Below are 27,947 nucleotides of genomic sequence, written 5' to 3'. Positions count from 1 at the left end.
CATGCTAGTTGAAAAGAACTGCTGTTCAAATAACTGACCTGTGGATATGTGCCCTAGCAGCGTTAGGAACTGTTGAATTTTTCTCATACTGACACTTTACATTGTTGACATCAGTAAGAAGAATTATCATGTTTTAGCAAGTGTCAGGACATAATAAAATCTTTCAGGTCTCTAGCAAGTGGAAGTACATAATAAAATCTGGTAAAATGTTTAATAATTTAATGTATTTTATTTCATACCTTACTGATAGCAGCTGAGATGGGGTATAATAAAATCTTCCAGCCCAAGAATTAATTGAAAGATATGATCTGCTTGTGTGTAAGGAAAGCAGTAGATGGCTAATTTAACAACCAAGTACTACATGGGAACAAATGATACAATTTATTGATGAATGAATGTTAACTTGCCAGAACATCACCTGCTTTTGGTGCGGGAGAGAGTATCGAAATTCTATGTAGCAGTTTTGTATTATTTATTTACAATTGGAATAGGAATAAAGCTGTAAATAGAGCTATCAGTGGTGACACAAGTGCTAATTTCTAGAAATGGTAGGCAGAAATATACTACATAAAAGAAGATAGAAAGCTGAATGCTAAAGGATGAGCAGGAATCCGTCCTTTGGAGAAAGGTGGAGGGAAAATACAGCACAAGATTAAGTTGTCCTGTTTACATGGTGGTTCCAGATTTCCTGGTGAGCATCGTGGATTAATTGCAATGTCAAGCTTGGACTCATATTAGTAAATGTCTTGTAGTGAATTTATGCTGACCAGCTGAGCTGCGTTCATTGACTGCAAGTGTATGATTAGCTGGTGGCAAAGGCAAGGTGATATGAATTATCCTAGGCTTTAGTGAAAGACAGCTACATTGCGTTGAATTGCTTTGTTAGCCAGTGGCTACAGTTAAGTCAAGGCACTTCAGACTGATAGTACCTTGGTCTAATTTTGTTTCCATGTGATTCAGTTGTCAGAATAGAGTAACATCATTTAGAAATTCAGGAAGGGAGAAAAAAAATGGCAGCAATGTTTCTTTTTTGACTAAATTGTTGTATTTGCTTTCTAGTGAAAATAAAGTGCGCATTACTGGCAAATTCAGCCTGTTTGTTTGCTTTAATGAAATATTTGAATATTAAAAGTTGTATCACTTCAGTAGTACTAGTAAATTTCGGCTGATGGATATGGTGTAAAAGAACGTCAGTCTCAAATCCATTAAGGATGAAATTCTGTTTCTGTTTAGAGCAATGATATAATGGTAATTTTGTGTGTTGGTAATTGAATGAAGAGTTTTTTTAAACAATACTTTCATTTTATTTCAGTGCTTTGTATCCTACTTACGTTCAGTGTACTTAATGAAGAACAAGGAAGTATTTGATGTTTTCAAATTGCCTCTAGCAGAATATGCCCTGTAAGTATGACAGAAAATATAATGTGGAAAGTGAAAAGTATAAAAGAAGCCTCACAGCGTATTTTAGCTCTAAAAAGCTTATTTAATTGTTAACACATAAAATTGGAAGGTTTCTTGTATTCATATTTTCATGTTTATGCTGTTTCCTATTTTAAAATCTATTTTAAATAGGAGTTTTGTGTAAAAACAGTGTGACTCTACGAAAAGAAACAAATCGTACAGCAGAAGGTACAGTAAAAGACAGAACTTACTGAGTAAAAGGATACAGAACAAGTAATTCTTGTTCAGGTACACCCTCCAACCACATAGCTACATGCTGGCTATCTTAATACAGTATTTAATAAGAAGTTGAGATATTTTGCAGTCCAGTTTTGGATGCAAAAGAGATATTGTTCCATGGATGTAAATTACTTTTCAGAAGATACTTCAGTCTTGGTAAGGGTGAGTCACTTCTTCACTGGTCTGAATAGTGTGTATTTTACTGTATAAGCTTTTGTGCATATATTCCACGTTTTCTTATGGGAGGGGAATTAATTTTGACAGTTTGACATTAAAGATGACAACCATCTGAGATTGTTTGAAAATGTGAAGCTTTGGAACAATCTCAGGGGACATAGGGTAGTCAGAAGGGAACAGGAGGGTGCTCGAAGATGCATAATAAATTGATTTTATGTGTCTCTGGAATTTTATACAGAGAAGACATAAGTCTTCAAAGTTGTTAGTACATGGCATAAAGAGCTAAAATGTGACAAATTACTCGACTGTGAAACACCTGGTCTTCCTGTGCTATGCTTCAATTAACATGATTCTGTTTTTTGTTAAGGTAATAAACCTGTTATAAAATATGGTTTGTGGACTAAGAAATTTTTAAGAGAACAAGGAAAAAGTTGAGCAATTTCATTACAGACATTGCCTGCCCCTTCAACTGTGTGGTTTGTCAGCATCTTTAAAACTGAATCGTGGGTCTTGCTATGCTGAATGACAGAAAATGAGGACTGAAAGTACTGACCACAGAAATTTAGCCACTGTTTTAGCAAGCCTACTAACAGATGATGGTAGTGATGAAGTCTAGGAATCTCAGTACCTGTTTCTGAATTTCAGCATTTATTATCAGATATTTACGTAGACAGAATAGTCTACAGTTCTTCTTGGCCATCTGAGCCAGGATTTGATCCTTCATAAAAGATAATTCTAATTTCAACTCAGCCAAGTTGAGATATGCCATTGCTGTGATAAAAATGGAAATAACTTGGCAGTTTTTTGGATAGAGAGAATAAATTATGTGCAATACATGGAAGCATAATAAAAAAGTCAGTAGATAATACATTAAAGAGATAATTTGGAGTTTCTTCTCTGAGCAGTTTCTCTTGGCTCTCTTCTTTCCCTCTTCCAGACCACAAGGCTTGCCTGCATACACCCTGCAGTACTTTGCCTTTCCATTCACTGCACATGCCATAGCACACGGAATCTCCTCTGAAGTATTTCTTCAGAGACTTACTGCTTGATAGACGTTACTTCATTAAAAATCCTAGAGAGAAAACATACTGCACTTGGTTTGTATTTCAGTGTGTCAGGCCTCTGTTGCTCTTTTACCTGGCTTGTCTGTGCACTGAGATTGTTTTCAGTGCTGCTGACAGAGTCTGCAGAAAAGCAGTGGTCTTTAGATAACTCTGAAAGTAATGCCTCCAATTAATTTCCATGGAAACTACAACAGACACAATGAGCACAATAACACTGTCTAAAAGAGCAGATTCACAGCTACAAGATGCTGTTTTTCATCATAGCCACCACCATTAGCTATGCATTTGTGCTAGCTATGAACAGGAACCTTCATGCCCTGCTCCTCGAACTCTGCACCAGTGGAGGTGAACCCTATTTTACAGCTGCTATGATGGTGTTGTTGGTAGGAAAATGTTGCCCGTGCAGTTTAACTTTCACCCCTCATACATAAATATTCCAGAGACATTGTGACCTCTGAGCTATGATATGTTTGTATTGTATCCAATATCCTCTCATTGCAAATGGCTATCAAGAATAATTTGCTGGAGGAAGACTTAACCAGGCCTGTGAACAGAGCCAGCGTTCAGGTGTCATGGAAGAGAACCTCCACAGTGTGTAAAAGAGAATTTGTCTTTTCATTGCAAAAAACAGTGCTGAAAATGTAAGCAAAGGTTAACATAAATAAGAGTGGAAAAGAATAACAAGTCATTCTGGCCTTCTGGTTAGGAGACAAGGTAAAAAGGAGGTGGGCAATATTTACTTTTTACTTCTTATGCTGTTTAGCACATTTCAGTCTGGGGCAATATCTTAGCAGGCAGGTCTGCTGGACTTAGGTTAGTTGCTGCTCTAAGGAGCTGCTTGTGTTTTCCTTGTTGTTTGCAGGAGGAATGCAGCATATTTTTGTGTTTACCTCTTCACTGATACATAAAGAATAAAGAAAGCAGGCTGAAGGCAAGTTGTTTGGGAAATGTCTAATGCACACGACTTTGTACCCAGCTGAATTAGACTATTGTTGCTTACAGATCAGTGTTACAGAACAGCAGGTAGCTGCAGGTGCTGTCAGGCGTGTGGAGGCGCAGAATCATAGAATCTCTGTCTTTGTTGCTTCTTTTGGACGCTCTCTTAAGAGTTTTATGCTCTCCTTGTGGTGTGACACCCAAACCTGCACCCAGTGCTGGAGGCGAGACAGCACAGCACAGAGCAGAGGGCACAGCCCTTCCCCCTGTCTGGTGGCAGCTCTGGGCCTGGGGTACCCCAGGGTCTGGTTGGCGGTTTGGGCTGCCTGAGCACTGTGTCCACCAGCCTGTACCTATATCCAGTATCCAGAGTTGTCCCAGGTGCAGATTTCAGCAGAGAAGGACACACTTTGTTTTTCTCAGGGCTTGGGCTTTAGATCATCGATCCTTGACAGCTTCTTTTTGGCATCATCTCTGATTCTGGCCCAGAAACTACTGATGATCTTTGTCCCTCTTTTTATTACTTAAGTGTCTTGCATTTGAACTCCTTAGCATAGACTTGAAGCTTGCTAATCAAAGAACACAGCAAAAGCAATTCTTTCTGTTTACTTTGGTTACTAATCAAGCCACCTGGAAAGCCTGATAATTCAGATTTGTATTACTTCAGTTGACTTGATTTCTCCTATTTTCAAATGCCTGTACATTCTGCCTTCTAAATACATTTTAAAAGCTTTAAACAAAGCACACGTTTTCTTTTGAGATTCTGAAGTATTTACTTTTTTTCAGACTATTTTAAGTCATTTCCTGAACCTGTTTTACTGTAGAAGAAATCACCATATTACACTTTTATGTGTTCCTATAATTCTGAACAAGTTTACCGATGTGGTGTGTTTGTGTTTATTAAGTGCTGTAACTTCGTATCAGAATGAAAAGCTAATTTGCATAAAAATTGGTGTTGTGCAGAGATGATGACAGATTATTTACAACTGTCTGGTGTTTCAAAAAGGACTGGAAGGAAAAGCTCATTTATATGTGAAGCTCTTTTAGAACATCTGAACTCTCGATTGGAAAAATGGTTAAGAAATATATTCTGAAGGAACAATTGCATCAACAACATGAGGAGACTTTCAACAGCTGTAGAATGCTTTTGTCGAAGTATTCCCTGTTGGGAACATACTATAAAAAAGAGATGGCAGTGACCTAAAATCCTCAAGTTTCTGTAGTTCTTATAATGGGAAGTGTTTGGAGGATTTTTTTTTTGTGCACAGATTTGTCTAAGCTTATCTGCTATTATTTCCTTAGCAATATTAAACCTCTCTGCTTACCCCCAAGTCTGAGAGCTGTGTTGCTTGGCTTGAATCATTTCAGTTGTGGTAATTCTGGTCTTTTTCTCTAGGATTGGTAAGAAAAAATGGCAAGCATGTAGAGTATCTTTTCACACACAGTCTTCTCCTGTTTTGCTCATTTATAATATTTCTGAATTTTGGCTATTTTTTGTCCACTGACATAAAGCGTATTAGCATAAGAATAACTGGGTTTAATAATAGTGCTGTGGCACTCAGTTATGCATGCCGCAAAGCCAAAGCTTTGCTGTAGGAATAAAGGCAGATGACATTTCTTTTAAGGTGTAAGTGTCTCTCCCAGAGCTTTTCATGCAGTTTATCCATACTGTTTGTTCTTCCAATCACAACAACATGGTAGGGATAACGTTCTGTCTGTAGTTCTAGTAGTGAAGGATACTGACTTGATCAGTGCTCTGTGCTTGATGTGACGTCCATCTGTCTTTAAGACCAAGTTATATTGGTGTTTCTTCCACTTCTTTCAATATAGATCGTATTTAATTTGCTCTTGTTTGCAGGTTTTCACGTTCTTTGTTTTCTTGTTCTTCTCCAGTGCTATTTCAGTTGTTTCATCTTCATTCCTCACTTTCATTTGCATCTTTCAACCTACTGTGTACTGTTGTGTGCCAAACACTGTTTTGTAAATATGTTGATCAAAGTGTGTAAGCTTCAACAACCATAACTAAAATTGAAGCACTTGAGCTGTTAGTGAGGTCTTCTAATTTAGTAAAACTTTTTGTATCTACCTTTGAGATTAATGTATTTGTTTAATTCCTTGCTTTAGATCGCTTGGTCTTGCAATGGCACCTCGTGTGAGATTTCTTCAGAGAGTTCAGAAACAGTTATCAGTGAAAGAGGCATCTAAAGAGGGAAATCCCTTGAAAGAGACCGAGCAGAACAAAAATACCACCTCCTCACTGAATAAGGAAGGAATGGAAGAATGCAGAACTAAATCCAGTGAACAGTATCCTCCTTCTAGTGAAGGCACTGAAGAGGATGAGTCTGAACGTGAATTAGAAGAGGCATCTGAACAGGAGGGAAAAGAAGGTGCTTTGTCAAGCAGGGTTCCAGACACAAACTCCATGCAGGTCTTTGAATATGATGACGACGATGATGATACTAAAGATCTTGATCTGCTGACTGTGAAGCGGCGGAATGTTTTTGACTTGGAATCTAAAGATAGTCCAGCACAGGTAAGTACACTTTACATTAAGACTTACAAATCTTAATGATTTTATTTTGAACACCCTCTGGAAAGGAGAAAATTCTGCTCTTAGCAGTACACTTGCTTGAAGTTGCATGTCTTGCTTGCAAGTATTAGAGATTGGAATTGCTCCCAGATGATAAGTGGTGTGACTTATGCTGTTATAATTTTGTATTCCTAGCATAAAATAATATTATTTGCATAACGTATGTACTTGTAGTAGTTATAATTTATGAATGTGACCTGAATACTTGACAATTTTTTGAGAGAATTAGCGCCTCTTTACTACTTTCCTTTACCTTCCTGCTACAACCTTCAGTCCTAATTTTGATGATGTTATTGGGTTTATGACACAAGAAACGAAATGGCTGTACGTGATGAGCTGTTTCCTAATACTGATTGTAAGAAATAATCTTGATATTAACGTAAAGATCGAACCCATTAGTGTAAAGATCTTCAAAAATTTTGCTTTCAATAAGACCTTTGCTACTAGGAATTGATCCAATATCAGATAACAAGTGAGCTCTTCTTATAAAACATGATTATAAAGACTATTAAAATATTTATGTAGATTTTTTATTTCCTTGATCAGAATATTAGCTGTACTATGGGTTGCTCTGTGCTCAGTATTCTGCAATATGTTGCTTTCATTTTACCTTAAATACAGTGTCTTAGTATGGTGGTTTTTCTTTGGTTTTTTTTTTTGGTTTTTTTTTTTTGGGTTTTTTTTTTTTTTCCTCCCATAAAGCAGATCTGGGAAATGAGTGTTGTGAATTTTTTGTATTCTTTCCTATCTAGCAACTATTTCTCTGTAGTAAAGATATCCAAGTGAAACAGCCTTCTGCTTCAGCAAGATATTTTTCTTAACACATGAGGGGAGTCTCCTATTAAGCATTGTATTTATTTTTTCAACTCATATTTAGATTTTTTCCTTTTCTGGGCTGTTAATTAACAGCACAGGGCACTTGCCATGAACTTTCGCTAATCAGCCCACTAACTGTATTTATAAACAGCATCTTTCCTTTAGTATTTAGTGTGTATAAAATGGTCTGATCAGCTAACTTTGTCAAAGCCAAGCACTTGAACTCTCTCTGCTGCCTTCAGGAGGTTGACACAGTTTCCCATGTGTGGCCAGAAATGTGGCAGAGGGTGGGTGTACTCAGGGGAGTAGGTTGCTTTAGGGATCTTGTTTCTGTTCCTCTTGTTCTAAAACTGAATTGTCTGTTCTTTGTCAGCCCATGGCTGCCTTGTGTTAGTACTTGATCTGAGTGAAAGTGGCACGAGCTAGCATGTTGTTTGCTCTGGAAGTAATGCCTCCTATTTATTTTCATGGAAACATCAGCAGATATGAAGTGCAAACCAGGGGCCTCAGCAGCTCCTTTTATGTCTTCCCCTCCAGACCCTTCACCATATTTGCAACCCTCCTTTGGACACTCTGTGAAAGTTTTATATCTGTTTTATGTTGAGGTGCTCAAATTTACCTAAATGTGTCTTAATTTTTAGCTTATGGCATTACTGAAAAGCGCAATGTTTTTATGCATAAAAAGGTCAGATGATTATAGTGCAATTAGCGTGTACTCAGTATTATTTTTTGTTAGGCTAACATTATTTAAATTATCCATTTAAAGTGCATTTAAAAATATTTGGGGCATCAATGTTACTTGAAAATAGTCTCCTTGGTGCTTTTCTGGAGATGGCAGGCTAGAAAACAACACAGGAGGCAAAAGAGAAGGGGTGAAGCTGGCTGACTTGAGGTGGTGATGATTCCCTCAGGGATGGCCCTCTTTGCTCCTGCTGTAGCAGCATCTGGTATCTGAGAGAACAGAGCAGCCTGCTAGCTAGGGAAAGCGTTATTCCTTAGAGGCACATTGCAAGGTTAGCGTTCTGGCTGAGTAAATAGCTAGGTTGTTTATGTTTTAAATTATAAGTCAATATGCTGATATACCATAAGTTCTTCCTGCAGAACTGGCCGTAAGTTTCTATCCTACTAACTGCGAGCTTGTGTGTTTTTGGTTGAATTGAAGTAAATTATGATTTATGTGAAATACAAAACATTTGCATAGAAGTGAAACAGGTTAAAGCTGCTGATAGAACCTCTTTATGCACAACAGCGAGTGCTGAAGGCATCCTATAAAGTCGGTGGAAAATTGTAAGGAAATCACAGTTTCTTAGCATGTGGTCTTAATAACTCAGGTACAACTGGATGTTGTTTTTTAAGAAACAATGTGATGTTCGCTTATATCAGATATAAATCAGGTATCGATCTCATTGAGGAGTGCTTCTGGGAGCTGTCCGTGGAGGAAGTGCTGAAGCCAAGGTCAGCGCAAAGATTTTTCTTTTCTTCTTGGACAACTTTTCAGATTTTCTTTTTGCATGTCATCATTTTGTTTAAATCCATGAATTTTTTGTTAGATTGAAGTGTCTAGCAGAGGCTTTTGAGGCAGACTTTCATAAGAACTCATAATCAGTTTTAGATTCCAGATCTGTTGGTCACTTACTATTTTAAAATAATCTTATTGCTTCTTTACTGTGCTTTAGCAGCCTTTCTTTTTGCTTCAAATGCATCTTCAGATTTTTCTCTGTCGATTTCCATTTCAGTTAATTTTTTAGAGACTTAGTGAGATCTTCTGTAGTCTATGAAAAATTCACTGCAGTTGTTGCTTTTGCCTCCAAGGCAGCTTTCCAGATGTTTGTGTCAATTTCTGTGCTGTTTAGGAAAACTGAAAAATCTATAGGATTAAAATCTTATCTCTGAGTTCCGGGTGAGCTATAGACTTCAAAGAAATGGCTGCTATGTATCTCTTAAAATGGTCATCCTGAATGTTTTTAGTCATGTTTCAAATCTGGATAGAAAGTACGATTCAGGAGTTTCATTGTAAGATTTGCTCTCCTTATAGATCTTAGCTGTAAATGTCGCTACCAAGTAAGTACTCAGTTCTGATTCGGATGGTGTTGCTTCTATGGAAAGTTTTTACATTTGAAACTGCTTTTGAACCTTGGTGAGCTGTGTTTGTTTTGATGTCTACAGTACATCTTATGTCTACAGTACATCTTTTTGATGTCTACAGTACATCTTATGGACCTTTGGTGGCTTTCGTAATGAAGAATGCAGTATAGAAGGGTGCCTCGTGTCAGGGACTTGCTTTTACCCTTTCAGTTACACCCTTTGAGAAGCACATTCTCCTCAGAGCCAGGAAAAGCTTCCTCAGCTCTGATGTCAGTTGCTCATAAGTCAGTATCTTCTTCAGGAACGTGCTGCTCATCTTCTAGCAGAAATGCTGTTTATGAAGTTGCTGATGAATGGAGCATGCTCCTGAACCAAGCAGGGCTACCTCTTTAATATAGTTGATGGAGAGGTGGCTTAAAAAGTCCTTAACTCTGTGTGCACCCTAAACCAGCCTCACAAGTCTTCTCCACTGTACTGAATCTGTTGCATTATCACACAGATTGCTGTCCTGGCAAGAAGAAGCTGTTTTGAAAGCATTTCTGTGGTTAAGTTACACTGAAGCAATGCAAAACTTACATTTAACCACACAAGTCTTGAATCTGTTTTCTGATGAAGATGATCTTTCTGGTGTGTCTACAGTAGCAGTGTAACACATTGCTTACATGCTTGTGTTGCAGTGTGTAAGCTGGTGTGAGTTCAGGTTGCAGCAAGGCACACTTTGACTTTTGATTAAATGAGATCCAAGATGACTGTGATGCATGGTGTTGTATCCTAGAAATTATGAGGGTATTGAATGATTTAACATGATTCATTAAAATATCATTCATTAAAAACTCCCTAGTAGATTATTCAAGCCTGCAGAAATACCCTCAGTTTCATTGTCCTTAATCACTGATTTGTAGCTTTGTTTGATAAATTGCAGTAGTTTCATAGATGAAGATGAGTGAACCAAATACTCTGTATTAGAACTACTTTGTTTCAATCAATATTCTCTGAACCCACAGGATTTGTATATTCCGAAGTGCTGCAATTTCCTTTAAGATTAGTAGTGCCTGAATGCTTGCTGGGTGATGGCACAGGCATTATGAACAACTGTGACATACTTTTTGCATGAGTGATTTTCTAAGAGTTAAGTGCTAATACTGTGAGATGCTACTAGAAATTATGGAGCACTAATTTTCAAAGGAAATGCTGTTTCCTGAAATAGTAATAAAGCAGAACAACTGATAAATGCATCCTCAACCTATCCCGACAACTGTCGGCAGTGCTTAGAGTAAAAATCATGAGAACTATTCCTCAGTTCTTTATGTGGATGCCTTCCCTGGTGCGGACACCTGCTGCTGCAGGCCTGGCCCAATAAACTGCCCAACATACAACATTTAACAACATTTTGGGGCAGATTTCTGAATTCTTGTCTCTCCTGTGCAATGTTAAGCTGGAATAATTCAATAGCTGTAGAAAGAAAATCATGATTACAGTGAAGATTCATGAGCTGTGAGTCAAAATGAAGGTCTCAATAATTCATTACAGAATCACTAATATCCAAATTGTAGTTTAATTACTATTTTAAAGGGAAAATGTGTACTACACTGTTTCCATATTCCGATGTGAAGACTGATTGGAAGATAGGACAATGACTTCAGAAAGCTACTGGGTCCCTTTGAGCTAATGTTCCTCATTCCCATGGGACTTCGGTTTGAACAGCTGTGAAGTGATGGACTGGGTGAGCCAAGCATGCGGGGCTTTCTGCCTGCTGCACACTGGGCTCTGCTCCAGCTTGGGTGAAGGAACAGCTACAGCCACTGGGGTAAAGGTCTCTTGAAGGAGCATTATTCTGAATGAGCGAGAGGAAAATAAAGCAATTAGGGTGACAGCTTCTAGTCTTACTCATGTCAAAAGTAAGTGAGCTATAGATTGCATTGGGCCAGCCTGGCAGGGAGGTTTTAGTGGTGTCCCATCCTTCATTATCTATAGCATGCTGCTCCTTTGCTGGCTCTCTGCTTATTTCAGTGCCAGGCTGCTGCCCTCTGTGCTTGAGCTGCGTGTTTTAATCCTCCAGCAGGAAACATCCATCTCCTTGGTGCTTGCCAGATCAAGACAGGTTGTCTCGCCTGCTCCTTTGCAGCCCCATTTGCACTGCGTAAATGCCTGAACAGAAATGGGGCTGTGCTTGAGCCACGAGATGTCTGGCAAATGTGCCTCCAGAAGCTTGAGGGGGTACAGTAGGAAATCCCTCATAGCAGTGTATGGATTGATATGTGTGTGAAATGATAGCTAGTGCTACCACAATTCATCCCAAACCAGGGCTGTGGAAGCTGCCCTCCCTGCAGAAGCTGGTGTCTGACCGCTGCGCTGTGCTGCTGGCACACACGCTCACCTACTAAGCTGATGTTTAGAAAGTGCTCGTGAAAGCGGAGCTTGACTCTGAGGAAGTGCAGCTGTTTGTCCTTGCTGACTTCTTAGAGAGATGTTGGTGAAGGACCTTAACAACTTTCCTGTCTCCCTAATCTCCAGCTCACTGAGTGAAATTAATAATAGTTGCTGTTTTGTTTGCATTGACAGTTCTATATCTTGGCTCAGAGATAAAGTGTGCCTTCAAACACTGGCGTTGCTGTGGCAGCTTTCCATCAAGTTCACAGTGCAAGGGCAGTGTCTTGCAGAGCATAAAAGGACAACATGTATTTCTATCTCCATAGGTCTTCTTTTGCCTTGGTGGAGAAATTACACATCTACCTTACGATTTGGAAAAATACTATTTTTTACAGTAATCACTCTTCCCATATGTACAGTCCTGAGTTTTATTGGTCTGTTCTTTGGGTTTTCCAATTTAATTTACTCTGGCACTCCTGTCTTGAATGCAAAAATTGTTGCTTTTGCTTTCAGGAGGCATCTTACCTGTATCTTTAGACATAAAGAGGTTCAAAATCCATTGCTGCTATTAATTTGTTCTGTGATTTAACTCAGCATTAGTGTTACATCAAATTGTGGATGAGGGGGAAGGGAGAATGAGGACAGGAGCTGAGAATAGAGAAATTCCAGTAAATATTTCTTTGGCCTGCAGGAGAGAATTATTTTAGCATACGAGAATCTGAGAAGAAAATGTGATACTGTTATGGAGGAGGTGAATGATGTGGTATAAATTGAAAATGCAATGTGCAAATGCAAATTAAGACAGCATTTAGCTTAGGGACACTTCATTACTGAATGCTAGTGAATTTTGCAAGTGACTTGGAAGGCATCCCATAGCTCCTTTGGAATGGAAAAGATGGTGTAGGTGTTGAAGGTTGAATATTTTGACTGACTGAACTTGCGTCAAGTTTCTGCTGGCTGGGTCAGTCATTGCAATTAGCTCAACAAGGCAAGCACTGCAACAAAAGGAAGTTTTTGTAGGTAAATCTTCTGTCTTTGGTTTCAAGGTCAGCATTTACACTAAGCCAAGGAAAGGTTTTGCTTTCATTAGCCAGTGTTTTTGTTGTGGTCCACTCTTGATCCTTTTTAAAATGGTGGAAATTTAAAACGTAAATTACTTTAACTTCTGTCCTTTTTCAAGAAGCGTTTTATTTTTAGCACTGCTGAGCTTTGCAGTGGGTCAGTGAAGCTAATCAGTTGTGACATTTCTCTGTTACTGCTCATCTTTTTATGTGGTCGGAAAAATAGCATCTTCATATTTTAATTTACCTTTGGACACTTCTAAAGACACTTGTAAGCAATAGAAACCTTCCATGATGCAAGGAGAACATTGCTAATGATGAAAACTGAGACAGCTGTAATGGAATATTAACTGGATATAAACAGAGAAGAGATTAATAAATAGTGGTATAAGAAATGCTAATTTTTTTTAGAGGAAAAGCATTGGAGAAAGGAAATGTAACTTTTGATTGAGTGTTTCTGTCAGGTGTGAGCGTATCACTGGATTGCAGGCCTTAGTTTCTCAGTTGTAGCTTTTCCTTTTTGTGCTGGAATTTCAGCTAAAAGGAGTTTCACATGAAGCTGTTGTTGTGCACTTGCTTTCCCTGGAGGTGAGAACACACGTGCCTGCTTTCATGTGATGTGAGCCCCGCGGTCTCTGAGCTGGGCACTGCTGTACTGGCATTTGTACTGTGCTCCTACAGGCTGACTGGGAGCTGCTGTGACTGAAAAGACTCTCAGCTGTTGTCCTTTTTGTATTGGTCTTCAGTTGGGTTAATTCGTTGCCTGTGTAGCTCTGCAGGTATTTTCTTCACCTACCACAAGGCTTCTTTGTACCGGGACCTTGTGACTAATGCCTGTAGAGCCAGGTGATTCTTCAGATCTTCAGATTCTTCTTACAGCCTGAGGGAGCTGGGGCTGTTCAGCCTGGCGAAGAGAAGGCTGTGAAGTGACTTTTCAGTTTCTAAAGGGGAGCTACAGGAAAGAAGGGGACACTCTTCAGAAGGGTGTGTGATGACAGGACAAAAGGAAATACTTTCAAGCTTAAATAGGGGAGATTCAAGTTAGATAAAGGGAAAAAGTCTTTTACAGTGAGAGTGGTGAGGCATTGGAACAGGTTGCCCAGAGATGGGTTGGATGCCCCATCCCTGGAGACTTCCAGGGTGAGGTTGGATCAGGCCCTGGGCAATGTGATGTAGCTGTGGTGTCCCTGTGCTCTCCAGGGGAGTTGGATGAGATGACCTTTAAAGGTCTCTTCCAACTCTGAGGATTCTGTGATTCTGTTCTACTGAAAAAAGACCCAGAGTAAATCAAAGCGGATCATATTTTACATCGAGATTGTGTGCCTGTTTCACTGTTAGAAGGGAATCGAGAAAATTCTCTTCTTTTGTAGGACATTGGTTTTTAGTTCAAGTCAGCAATTAATAGATGCAAGATAACGTCTTCTTGGTAAGAAGACATGATGAAGATGATAGAAGTTAAAGAACAGTCAAATTTGCTTGAGTTTTGCATGGTGAGACATGTGGTAGATGGGGAACCAATACTTTATTTTCCAGTTGCTTGTCATTGCTGCTGTTGTGTCCTCATGATAAAGGCTAAACTGAAATGCAGGACACATCTGCTTCTCTGTTTTTGCTATTTTTTTTTTTCTTTACTGTTTCTTTACTCACAGGAACAAAATGCTTTAGCATCCCTTCTGTCCTAGAGGAGTGATTTGTTGCATGGTTCCTGGTGAATTTTATGGTAAATCTAAAGATACCCCATTAGAAAACGGGTAAAAATGGTAAAGAATTGAACATCTGAGCCAGAGAAACAGGAGCCGGTACTGTGGCTTCTAGCTCTCAAGTCTGAATGCTGGGGAGAAGTGAGGTCATATCTGCACGAAATTATGAGGAGCAATTTTTTTGCAAGTGTAACCGTATCTAAAGAGATCTCTTACAGCTGAAAAATTACTTACTCTTTCCTGAAATTATTCGTCTGGAAAAAATATTACTTCTAAGAGATACATTCCCAACTAAATTACTTCTCGTTTTGGTGGCAGGAAAGCTCAAATCTATCTTAAACTCATTTTATCAAAAACAAATTAATAAAAGTTCAGACTGAACTGCTGTAGAGATGCACGTTCACCCGATTAATGTTTATATTAAACAAGCAGACTTGAAAATTTAGGTTAGCAATCACAGTCATCGTTACCTTGCGTGTTTTCCGTATAGTCTTCAGTGATGCTTGTGTAGGGTTTTGGAGGACTTGGAGTGGGTAGGGAGGTGTGGAGCTGAGCAGAGGGACTGCAGGAAATGGAGCGTGTGGTAGAAGTGCTCACTTCCAGAAATGATGTGGGTGCATACACAAAGAAATGGGAGGAGAGTAATGTTCCAGGTTGGGGTTTGTGAAGGGGGAGGAAAATTTGTAAGCTACACTGATAATGCTTTAACATCAGTAAAATAAAATGAGCATTTCATTTCTCAATGCTACATCTTCTAGGTTTCCTTTAAAAGTAAACCCAAACTGTCGTATTCTTAACTCTCTTGTGCCCTTTTGCTGTAGTCCTTTAGAATTTTGCCCTCCTTTACTTGTAGCCCTAATTTGTGATACACATACAAATGCCATGTGCTGTTGGGAGCCCTGAATGTCAGCATGTTTGCAAAGAGGTGTGAAGCCCTCTCAGTGTCTTCACAGATGTCAGTGGCCAGGGTTTACTTCAGGGAATGTTCAGTGGGGCTCAGTGTAATGGCAGTGGAGCAGCCATATGGATGTGGGCAGTGTGAAGCAATGCACGAATCTAGCTATGTGTTTAAATGTAGAAATCACTGTGAGGTGATTAGAGTTCTTCAATCATGAGAAATCATATTGTGGTTAAGAAATTCAGAGCGATAGGAGAAACCCAGTTATTATTTTTTATTGTGAACCCATTACTGCTTGTTCTCCCATGTCTGATTTGCTCATTCTTGAAGCACAGTTTTCCTGCCATATAAAAATACCCATTTTTCTTGCACAAAGATTGCTTACAATTCTTGAGGCAGATCTATGTTTGCTAATGTTCTGTTTGTGTACTGAGTGTCTGGAGCTGCTCTTGATTACATTTGCAAAATGATGGAGAAATGCTGAAGGTCTAAAGCTTTAGTCTCATGTTAACCTGTAATATGAATATGAATTGTGCATTCAGGCTTATGAAATAAACATCCTTTTAAAATTCTTTTTGTATATCTTAACAAGTAAAAATTCTACCTGATGATCTTTACAGTGCTCTGAAAGCAGGATTTCCTGTTGGATCAGTGAATTACAACCAAGTTTTGCTGCCTTGAGAGCTTTTGCCATAGTCTTTCCTTCAGTGGAGGGGCTGAAATCCATTAATTAGAGTGGCTAAGGACTTTCTATCTGTCTGCTATTCATATGGACCTTCCTGAAGCCAAAATGAAGTGTACAGCCTACTGAATTTGCCACGTTCAATCCAAAATGACTTGGTACAAAATAGAAATTCAGTGCTTGTGCTGTGAGACCTGGGGCATCTGAATGTCAAACTCTATCCGACGAAATTGCATTCTTCTCCTGCTTTAATAGGATTGTGAGGATAATATAGTTTAAATTTATAGTTGTCATAAGGATAAGGTCAGCAAGTAGATCAGAGATGAATTGGAATTGACCCTGTTTTATTTTCACTTGAGTTAATTTACTGACTAGGCTACCAGGCTTCCAGGATTCAGTCCATGACTAAATTGTGTGACAGATGGGAGTTGTCTTAAGCATTTAAAAATATATTTACATGTACATTAGATATTTAACCCTTGTATGTACTATATGTGCAAAGTATATTTCATGCATGAAGATAGAAATTTTATATATTAATTTATACATATTTCATTTATATACTTATGTATACATACAAGTGCCTTTGTGTGTAAATGGAAAAGCTGCTGACCAGATACATCTGCCCCCAGTGTCTTTCCTAAGAAAGATTATTGCTGAATCCCTGAACTTACCACATTTACACGAGGTTAATTTTGCCATTTAAGTGGCAAGAGCCTGATGATGAATGTTTTAATTTCTGTGGTACTTCTTGCTCAGCTTGGAGTAACAAGCCACGATAGCAATTCTTCGTTGAGCTTTGCAGCTGTCTGGAAGGTGCCTCCTGACACAATGCAGTCAGCAAGGGCTGTAGAGAAACAGTGTTTGCCTCTTTCAGGCAATTTTGGTATTGAAGATAATTGATGTGATAGTTGCAGGGTAAACAGATACATTTGTACAGAAGCTGTGCCTCACTTCATGGTCCCTTATCTCGTTCTTTATACATGTTGTTTTTCCTTTTATTAGCTCTGACTCAGTCACAAAAACAAGAGGTGGCTGATTCAGAAGAAAGATTTCTTACAGCTCAGTTTTCTTTGTGCAAAAGAGAAATCTCCCTACTTCATATTTATTTTAAAATGTTGGTCGTTATATTTTTGGGAAAGCAAGTTGCCACCATCTTGAGCTTGTTTTTCTACGTAATTAGGCTTGATGCAAAGATTCTTGATTACAGTTGTGTTTTGTTAACTCTCTCAGGAGTAATTGTAGCAGCACAAACAATCCTGTTTCACTTCTCTGTCCATTGGGAGGCTTTAGGATAGGGTTATATGTTAGCCTGTATAAGGAAAGAAGGAACTGGACTTCAGGAAAACCACATCATCCCTTCTGGATTTTTCAACCTATGTTTATATTTATTCCTTCAGTTCAAGTGGTCATGGTGAGTATATGTGGTGTGTGCCCATTGTGTGACAGGAGGGGCAGGACGAGAGGTAGAGTCATAGACTGGTTTGGAGGTGACGTTTAAGACCATCGAGTTCCAACCCTCTACTTGGGCAGGGACACCTCCCCTTTAGATTATGTTTCCCAAAGTCCCATCCAATCTGGCTTTGAACACTTCCAGGCTTCTGTGCCAGTGCCTCACCGCTCCTGTAATGAAGAATACCTCCCTTATATCTAATCAGTATTTTATTTGTAGGTTATGTATGCATATGTACATTTTAAAATTACATTTAAAAATTTGTAAACAGTATCTTAGATGATTTAAATCTAAGCATGAATGGGAGTTTACCAATGGCAATTAGAATCTTTTACTTTTTCTGGGAAACGAGTTATTTAAAAATGTATGTGTTAAAAATGCTTTGCCTTTTTATTACTGTATTTCTTGGGAGTTAAAGTGACAGGACCTGCTTTTGTTTCCTGCAAAATCTTTTGCAGTTCTCTGACGTCATTTTGTGAGCACACGTCACTTTTTATCCTGACCTGGCAAAACCCCAACTTGTTGATGATTCAATAAGTTCTAAGGTCTGAGTGGTCTGCTTGCATCAGAGAGCTTTGGGGACTGGCCACATAGAGAGCAGACAGTGCTTCAAAGTACTGGGTCTGGACTAATTTGGCTGTTCTGACAGTGAGTTGTTGATGAAAGCTCCTAAACTTTTATCAAGTAAAAGTCTTAAAAATGAAAACTCTGTCTACCCAGTAACTCCAGGGAGATTCAGATTTAAAGTATTGATAATCCCAGCTGTGTAGCCAGTAATGTCCCAGCTGTCCCACAGCTGTACTTGGCGTTTGACTGTGCTGAGCGCTGACAAATGGTGGCCAACAGAAGGCATCATTTCTCCTATTATCTGGAAAAAATCCTCACTGTGTAAGTTTTTATAGTTTCCCAACACTAAAATGTTTGAGGAAGTATAGGAGCAGTGATGGCCTTCTTTATTGTCCATATAGGCATCGCCAGGTGGCACACAGCACAGCTAGAAGATACAGTTAAGTGCTTTTCTGTAGGTATGGTAAAGGGAGGGCGGTTGGACTAGATGATCTTGTAGGACCTTTCAAACCTTGTGATTCTATGATAACCCCCCAAAAAAACAGAGAGAGTGGTTGAATAAATTCTTTTCTCCTATTTTTTTCCCTTTTAGTAAGTATTTTTTTATATCCAAACACACTGGTAGTTTCTGTAGAATCTGCTGCATTTTTGATCAAACTGAGTTCCTGGTATCAGCTGCTATCTGGGTGAGTTTCACAATCTAATTAAATACTGTATGAGGAAGTGTTTCCTTCCTTTTGTTTAGATTGTGAGTTTTTAATTTCATATAGTGTCATGTTGTTGTGCTGTGAAACAGAGTGCATCTCTTTGCTTATTAAATTATATGCATTGCCAAATTCTTAATATATTTCTTCTTTTCAGAAACAAGGATTTACAGTGTTTTCATTTTCTCTATGTAAAAGTTATTGTAGATTTTCTCCATTCCAGCCTACCTTCTCTGAACTTACAGTAATTACGTCTCAACAGAGAAAAGAACAAGTTCACCAGGGAATCCAAATAAATGTTACAAAGTAGTAGCTGTGCAGCATGGACTTTTGGCAAGTTTGTAGCCTGGAGAAAGAATTTTTTTACTGTCTTCAACAGCGTATTCATTTGTTCTGGTTGTATTTATGCTCCTTTCTTTCTAATGAAGAAATCATTGATTGCAGATTGTATTCCGTAAACCATAAAGCTATTGGTCTTATTTGTGTTCTTGTGCTGAAGTTGCATGGTCAGAAGCATCCGAACAAAGAAAGGTGGCAGAAGCCCCTTGCTTGCCATGTAGAATAGGATTATGGTTATCAATGAAGTACTAGAAATTGGGAAGCAGGTGTCTACAATAGTAAGTTGTACATACTGAAGTAGCAAGTAGTGCTACTAATGCTGAGCACAAAATTATTGTCCATCATCACAAAGAAGTGATGCCTTACCAGGTATGTTCCACTGAGTTAGCTTCTAAAATGTTCTAGAAACCCTTTGCTTTATGATTCTGCATGTACTACGTGTTAAGATATGCAGAACATAAAAGGTAATACTGTAGCTTTCACTAAATTAAAGGCTAGAATAAAATGCATTAGAGAGATCTAATAGAACCTTAGATTAACTTTTTCCAGCAGCAGGAGATAGGAAGTAAATTGGCACATTTTATCTACATAATTTCCCAGGAGAAATATTAAGACTTAAAATCTGTACTGTTACAATGAAAAAACCAATGCATACTTAACTGTGGTACTGGAAGGACTTCTGTCTGAATTTGTCCTTGGAAAAAACGACACTCGTGAGCCTTTCTTTAAGAAAGTGTTCTAAGTATCTGTTGATTGTTAACTGATTGTTGGCTTTTTGAATTAATCTTAAGATGTAATTTCCAGTTTCACTTAGTAATTTAGGATAACAAGTGGTAACATTTGAGTATGATTTATTTGAATCAGTAAGTCATGAAGCAAAATCAGAGATTTATTGGAACAAAAGTACCAACATGAAAGACCCTTTGCATCTGTGAGACTTTGTGTAGCCATAATTATATGCAGCTAATCTGCTAGAAATAATTGTGAATTTCTTGACACTGGTAAGCCGCAAGCGAAGAAGAAGGAAGAGGCTTTCTTTCTTTGTTTTTCTTTTGGATGGAGACCAGAAACTTCTTTTTCATTTAGCTTTAGAGTTACATGCTAGCTAGAGCTATCTTACCTCAAGCCTTGGAAGTTTAGCATTTATTCCATACTTCATTTTAAGCAATTTCCCCTTCTTAGAAGGAAGGATTTTTGTTGCAAACCTCTGAATTAGGAGTCAGTATTCTTCATTAGCTGGAGGGTGTTTTTATTTTTAATTACTGTGTAGTGTGTGCTTACGCATCATTTGTATTCCTGAAGGGTGTTAATTTTGAGCAGTTACTTGGCAGACAAGATTGAGAGAGGAAGTGCAATGCTCAAAGCATTCTTATGAAACTGCCTGAGTGGGCTGTGATGTCTGGGTAATAAAGGGGATAGGAACTTGTTTTGTGGTGTGATGGGGAGAGAGTGATGGATGTGAAATGCACAGCACAGTCTAGAGAGAATTATTTCTGCTGTGCAATGAGCAGCAACATCTGTGGTGGCTGTACCCTGAGATGAGCTTATTGATTCTGCTTTGGTATCAGATGTTGGGCTGACTTGATTTAGTTGCTGTGCTCGTTTGACTCTCATGCATGTATGGTAAAACTCAGTTCCCTAAGATGTGTCTCCTAGTCTAGAAAAGGAAGAGCTGAACCAGTCTGCAGATGTTATTTTTCTGTTAAATGTTGAAGTTAAGTCCTGAATTTCCTTTTGCTTGTCTACTGACTTTGAGTAGGACTTCCAAGTGTGTTGCTTGGGAAGGGGTTTGGCCTTGCATCAGCTGTAGATCACAATGATAAAGTAGCTGGTACTTTGGTGCATTTGTATTCAGAGGGAGCAAGCAAGGAGCTGTGAAGTAGGGTTAGTAGAATTTGGTCTTACTTTTTACAATCTTACCAAAGGCAGTTAATGTCCCCTTGAAATGCTACTTTGAAACAAATATTTTGTGTTCTTTTAACCTCTTCTGAAAGGAAACAACTGTAGTGCCAGAAAGCCCGTGTAATTGAGTTGTTGGTAGATGCACAATGAGACCTGACCTCAAAATCAGTTTAGTGCATGATAAAGGTGACTTGATACACCATTGCCTGTAACTTTTCCTGGTGAAGTCATTGCTAAACATAACCTTTGACAGGAAACCCTGAATAACTTCATAGCTGTGAGAAACAAGAAAAAGTAACGATATGTACAGTGTAAAGAGTTGGAGTTTGAAATGTAAATGGATCATTTATTTTGACACTAGCTATATGTATGCAAATCTTTGGAATCCTCCTGTTCCCTCCATAAAAGTGAAGCCTGGTAACTTCATAGCTATAGCTTTTTTATGGGAAGCTTTATGAAAATGTTGCAGTCCATTGTTATGCCTAAATGAGTTTTGTGACACAGGCTGAAGTGCTGCAGGTTATTTGGCAAACAGAGACAATACCTTGACCTTGGCAACCAGCTGACTATTATAGCCTTATATTTGAATGCTGAGGTTGCCAGACTGCTGTATGTGCATTCCCACTGCTGGCATTTTAGGTTCTCAGCAAGGTAAGCTCCTGTGGTAGGTAGTTTCTCTTTTTCCTTACTGTACATTGTGAATAGGCAATACGTTTTTGAAAGTTTATGTACAATTTGAGAGCGTCTCTCTTCTAAGCAATGTCAGAATCCAAAGAAAGCACAGATCTGGTCTCTGCACTTCATCAGAAGTTTTCATCCCTTTGAATGGACTTGAATCAACTCATGTGGTCTGGACCCTGTATTATTTTGAGTTGGATTGGTACTTACATGCCTGCAACAGGAAAGCTAAGTAACAAAATACATTTGTGTAGCCACTTCTGCGTCTGATGATCCTGCTCTCAGAAATGCTTCTCACCAGCTGCAGAGCCAGCCACCTGGCATTAGCTACCAGTGTACTTCCTTGCTTTCATTTGAGTATTAAGATGTACTTCAATAGACCAAAAGTTTAAGAGCACTTTGTGCAGGGTGTTATCAAATAATTGAATTTGTAATTTTGTAGTTTGCTGAACTCCGTGAGTATACTTGTCTCAGTGATGTGTCCCAAAGGATGCTTTTATTGCACATTGAATGGCAATCTAAGTGCTCTACTCAGCCACCTTAATTAGTGGGCTGAGCGTGCGATTGCAGAATGAAGCTGTTACTGACAACAGGCTCTACTTAGATTTGGTTAGAGCGGTAAATAAAAGGTACATAATTTGCATAAGCTTGTTAAGTGCTATTCTCAAGAGGTACAGCAATAATTTCAGATGCTGTTTGCGGTGCTGACAGCTGATCCATTTATAAATTAGATATTGAGAAGGGTTACAGTGAAAGGATGAAGGTTCCAGTCTGCTACACAGGAGTGTCAGGAAAATGCAGGAAGTGTTGAGTTATCCTGTGAGGAATAAGTGCCCAGTCTATACAGAGTGTCACGGATGAACAGAAAAAGTAGTTTGTATTAGTACTATAGTTTGGAAAGTAAGCTTATTTCAAGTATTTTTAATCCCTTACATAAAGAGATTTAGTTAGCTCAGCATAAATTGCACGGGGATAGCTACTTTGACTAAGAGTCTATGTTTGCTATTCTGCCTAAAATAGACCCAAATGAATCCCAATGAGATTGGCTGTATATTATTTGTATTGTTTTGATTAAACGTTTCACAACAAACCACTATTTGAATCACTCAGGTTTCTGTGAGGAAAAGGCTCTTTTGATTTATGTGATTTATGGTGGAGTGGCTGATTGAAAAAGTTCAATATATTATTCTTGTTAAATAGTAAGTTTCTATATGACATCTTTTCGAAAAGAAAAGAAAAAAAGATTCTTTTAGATTCATTTGATTGGAAAATACCACGCCAAAGACAAAAGTAAGCTTTCCTTTGAGTCTTCATGTCATTCAAGTTTCTCATTCCGGTGCCCTCTGTATGAGGCCTCCGCTTCTATTTCCTTCCTGTTGCAGAGGATGACACAGTGGCAGTGCCATTGAAAATCTATGTTTAGGCCTTGCATGCCACTGTCTCTCCAAAATAGAAAAGTTGTGTTGATAAGCCTAGTTATGAACTACGTACATTGAAACCTTCCCCTTCATTTGGAGATGAAAGTTCATCTCTCTTGAATCATGTGCCAGTATGTGCTCAGAACAGAGCTTTAACCTTCCAAGGTTTTCAGCAAATGTTTGTAGTTTTGTTGTATGTTAATAAAGATGCATAGAAGATTTTTCAGTACAAGGAGTCTTGAAAAATGTCGATGGGTGTAGAAAAATAAGCTGTAGAAACAAAGAGACTTGCGCTGTTTTATAAACCTTCATTATTCTAAGAAAACATTTGTCATAGCTTAAAAAGCAGATTTTAATTTGCAGAATAGACAGACTTTATTCTGAATCAACATTGGATTGTGTTCTTATGGCTTGAAATTATGATTTTATTAATACTGTGTAATTAGAATGACGAGTGGAAAATTAGGACTCAGCATTTGGGAATAGTTTTGGTGATGTATTCCAGGATGCATTTTGTGTGCTCATCTGGCCTGCAAGTGTGCATAACTTCTTAAGCTTTTGGCTATTGAAACTGAAATTAACGAAGGCCTGTTGTACAGGTGCTACATGGCAGTCAGCAATAGGTGTTGACTTTATGGTAATGATTCAAGCTATAATTTACTGTGAGCTCCCAACACTGTGAGTTGTTTCTGTGTCACAGAAATGTTATAACAGATGTAGTTTGTATTTATTGGATGCCATCTGATTTGAAAATGTTGTGCTGTATGCCCTGGATTAACATCTGATCATTCACAGAATCACAGAATCACAGAATTGTAGGGGTTGGAAGGGACCTCTAGAGATCACCAAGTCCAACCCCCCTGCCAAAGCAGGCTCCCTACACCATGTCACACAGGTAGGCATCCAGGCAGGTCTTGAATATCTCCAGAGAAGGAGACTCCACCACCTCCCTGGGCAGCCTGTTCCAGTGCTCTGTCACCCTCACTGTAAAGAAGTTCTTCCGCACATTCATGCGGAACTTCCTATGCTGTACTTTCATCCCATTACCCCTAGTCCTGTCCCCACGCATTGGGGATCATTGCCTCTGAAGTTTTTAGTTCTGTGCCTTGGTTTGTGTGGAAACGCTTGTAGCTTTCCTGTGATTGCATGGACTTCATCACCAAGCCAGAATGCTCATCTTGTTCCATGTAGCGCATATAGCTTCCATGTGCCATACATGGCTCTGTCAGAAGGGTAATGGAAAACCTGAAGTACTCACAATCAAACCTGAAATTAGTTTTGCTTGATCCATTTACCTGGAAGGATGGTTTATTGTTATAAATAGGATACAGAAACCACTTATATCAGTGCAAAAATCTGTATACTTCTATAAGCATATATGTTGTAAAAACAAAAGGATTATTTCCTTATATAAGACCTGATGCTTTGCTCTGAAGGCAAGCTGGGTGCTTTGTGTTTTGCTTCCTTAGAAACAACAACAGAAAGCCTGCAGTTCTTATTGCGAATCCTTGCACTTATCATGCAGTGACTGCACTCTCAATGTAAAATCAGAATTCAGCATTGTGTTCAGTAAAGTTGTCTCACATGTGGAATGTGACTTACTTTTCTGATTTGTACTTTGTATTTCCCTGAAGAAGGCTTTATGCCTCCTAATTCACTTGTTGCATTAGGAAAAGCAACGTCTTTAAGTGCCCAGTTCCTGGAATATTTTGCAACTTTTGGTTCGGCAGTACTTTGCTTTCTTGAGAATTATTGACTGTGCCTGAAATCTCTTTGATAGGGTTTTGATAGTGACATGTTCTAACATTGTATGTTTAATTCTAAAGATACCATTACAAACCTTTCTGGCAGGGTAGCCCTGTAACACAGATGTCTCTCATTCAAGTATGAATAAATTCTCTCTCTAACATATTGCCTTTGTTTCCCAAAAATCCTCTGATCCTCTTTTATGGAGTGCCTGCTATTAGTGAGCTCAGCAGGCCTAATTCTTGTACATAGGGTGAATTTTGTGATGAGCCAAGTAATTATGGATTAGTTTCATAGGAACTAACTGCAGTTGGAAGGAGAGTCTTTGTAAGTAGGTGTGCAAAATGAGTTTAGCTAGTAAATACTGCTTCATGCTGTCAGTGTTTTCTGGCCCTTAATGATCATTTCCACCAAAATATAGATCAGTGTGTTAGCATTTTCTCCCATATGTGACAGCATGTAGGCAGGCTGTGTTTTTTAGAAGGCTGTATACCAAGCTGGCATGATGGGAGAGGACATATGAATTGGCAAGGCACTAAACATCTGCGAAATCTGGTGACTCCTGCTTTTGTTTCTTGATAGAGTGGAAGCATAGAATTATCCAATTCTGTGACAGCAGAAGCAAGCAGTGGGAGTGAATCTACCATATCAATTTATTTTCATATTTGGGAGTGCAGAAATTAGGTGACTATGTGCATATCTATTCCTGAAAATATGTAGGCACATATTTTTGGTAGACAGTTTGTGTGTTCAGTAGGTGATAAGGTCATTTTCATGTGACTCAGTATAGACCCAGTAGTGATTAAGGCAGACACTGAGGTTAGAGCAATGTCCCAGTATTAATGATAAACAGCATGCTCTTGCTGATGTCTTTACTGCATTTAAACGAGCCATGACCTTATTGACTTCAGCTTGGCATTATAATTAGGTGGGTCCTCTTTCTCTGTCTGGAAGAAGGCTTGGTGCCAAATGCTTGAACAGGCTTTGTGTGACCTTCTGTTGACTTTCTGCTCCCATTAGTCCTTGCCTTCTGGGATTCCTTCAAAGAGTGGGACATCATGACCTCTAAACATTTTACAAGGTCAGTGATTTTTCACAGCATGTTTATGCAGTTTGTAATGCAGTTCTCATTTTTTATCTCAAGATGTTACTGTAATGTGACTTCTAATTTGAAGGAGACAGGGGTTCCGAATTGTTTGCTATAATTTGCTTATGAAAGCTTTAAGTATGGAAATTTGAATACCCAGAAGTCCTATTAGTTGTTTAGATTCTTTGCTTCCATTTCTTACATAAAAAAAAAAATGTTAAGCTTTTGAAACAGGCAACTGGGATTGGGAGAGAAAAATGGTTTCACAGTTTACCCAGCCATAATCAGAACATCCAAAAGTAGATGTTTTCAACTTGCAGTTGACCTTGAACCATCTGGATGGAATATAACTTTCTGTACCAAGGTAACTGTGCATGAGGCCCTTCAGCTGTGGAGCTCCACTGCCCAGTGGTACCAGCCAAGTGGGTTCTGGGAACTAAGCACAGCATTTCAGTCAGGCCGATTGAAGTTGCAGGCTATTACAGAATCACCGTTTAATTAATAAGAAACACTATGTTTAATTGGAGGGTTTGTTGGGATTCAAGCCTCTACCTCAGGGCTGTTTGCCAGCGGTGGTATGGACAAAACTCTAATGTCAGCACCTCCAGACTGCAACTCAATTGCACTGTTAAGAGCTTCTGTAGCTCTGAATTCTGCCTCAGCTTTTACAGTGAAGATGAAGCAGAAAATGCCACTTCTCTGTTCTTTCTCGAATTATAGGTGCATCACTAGAGAGAAGGGAAAAATTAAATCTCTGTCCATGAACAGAAATTTGAAATGTTATTAGGTATCTGATGCAATATATAGAATAGCAGAGATTGAATTTAATAGTTCTCCAGTTTAAATTTACTGTACCAAAAAAGTATGCTTTTGGAATCCAGCAAGAAGGCAAAATGATCCTAGTATCAGATCTATGTTGGAACAATACTGCATTTGTCAAGTCTTTATGTGCTTCTTTCTCTTGTTGAATGTAACTATTTCTGTTTTGTAAGGTCACAAAGTCTCATATGCCACCAGAACATTTGTCACTATAGAGTCCTTCAAAATGTTCTTGTTTGTCTCAGTTACTTTAAGTCCTGCCTTGTATTTGGTTGCAATCTAAGGATGGAGCATTAACATTATGAATGGCCAGCCTTACACTTCTTGCCTGAATTACATTTGGGAAGTCATATTTTACTTCTCTAATGATTAAAAATGTCTTCTGGCTTAAATATTTTTGGATTCAGTTTAGCCTTCTCCTTGCAGATTTTACATTTAAGACCGAATAATGTGAATTGTGTATATATTCTCAGCATTTTATAGGCATATTATTTGATTAACATCATGTGAAGGAGTGTCGTCTAGACCTTAATCTTATACATAGCAATTAACGTGTTACATACTCCCATTCCTTTGGTCCATGTAATGTACAGGACTTGCTTGTGTTTGCTGTGTCCTGAAGCTGTGTAGTACTTCCGACTGGCTGTGTTTCTCTTTTTTGTATCCCTTACAAAGAGTCTTTATTTCTTAGGCAAGACAGTCGGAGCTGATGTTGTCATTAGAATGCAGGGTGTATCATGAATGATATGGCAGTGCTTGGTGTTCTGTTTTGTTCTTGGCTTGTTTGCCTTTTTGACTGCACTGAAGTGGTTAGCTAGTGTGAAAAATTCCACTCACCGACTGGAAGTTCTTTCTGTGGATGGCAGAGCTAATCTGGAACTCATCGCTCTGTGCATAATGCCATGCTGCTATTTTTCTGTTGTTATGTATTTGCTGTAATTCTGTAAAATGATGGTTTTACTGTTACTTCATATCCCTGTGATCTTTCACAGATAAGCTCGTTTACAGGTTTTTTCACCGTGTTATTCACACTTGCTTCAAAATTTATTAGGAATGTTTGGAGCTGAAATCTTTGCAGGATCCTGGTACCAGCCTCCTGACATCGTGAAAGGCACTGTTTGAATCTTCCCCTTTTTCTGTAATTTAACACATGATTGACAGATACGGCATCTTCC

The 27,947-nt window shown here is 38.7% G+C and overlaps 1 protein-coding gene across 1 annotated transcript in view; it reads left to right on the top strand.

Moving 5' to 3' along the window:
* DDX10 (DEAD-box helicase 10) overlaps positions 1-27,947 on the top strand; it is a 146,231-nt gene that overhangs the window by 31,480 nt on the left and 86,804 nt on the right. Inside the window, exons 12-13 of the mRNA XM_032442171.2 lie at positions 1,313-1,401; positions 5,982-6,390. Coding sequence (XP_032298062.2) covers positions 1,313-1,401; positions 5,982-6,390 — 498 coding nt within the window. The remainder of the gene's footprint in view (positions 1-1,312; positions 1,402-5,981; positions 6,391-27,947) is intronic.

The sequence above is a fragment of the Coturnix japonica genome, chromosome 1 (assembly GCF_054131305.1).
Source record: "Coturnix japonica strain WE chromosome 1, WE-NBRP24, whole genome shotgun sequence".
Classification (NCBI taxonomy): Eukaryota; Metazoa; Chordata; class Aves; order Galliformes; family Phasianidae; genus Coturnix; species Coturnix japonica.
Note: the sequence above shows the minus strand (reverse complement) of the source record. Positions and strands in the feature narration are given on the sequence as shown.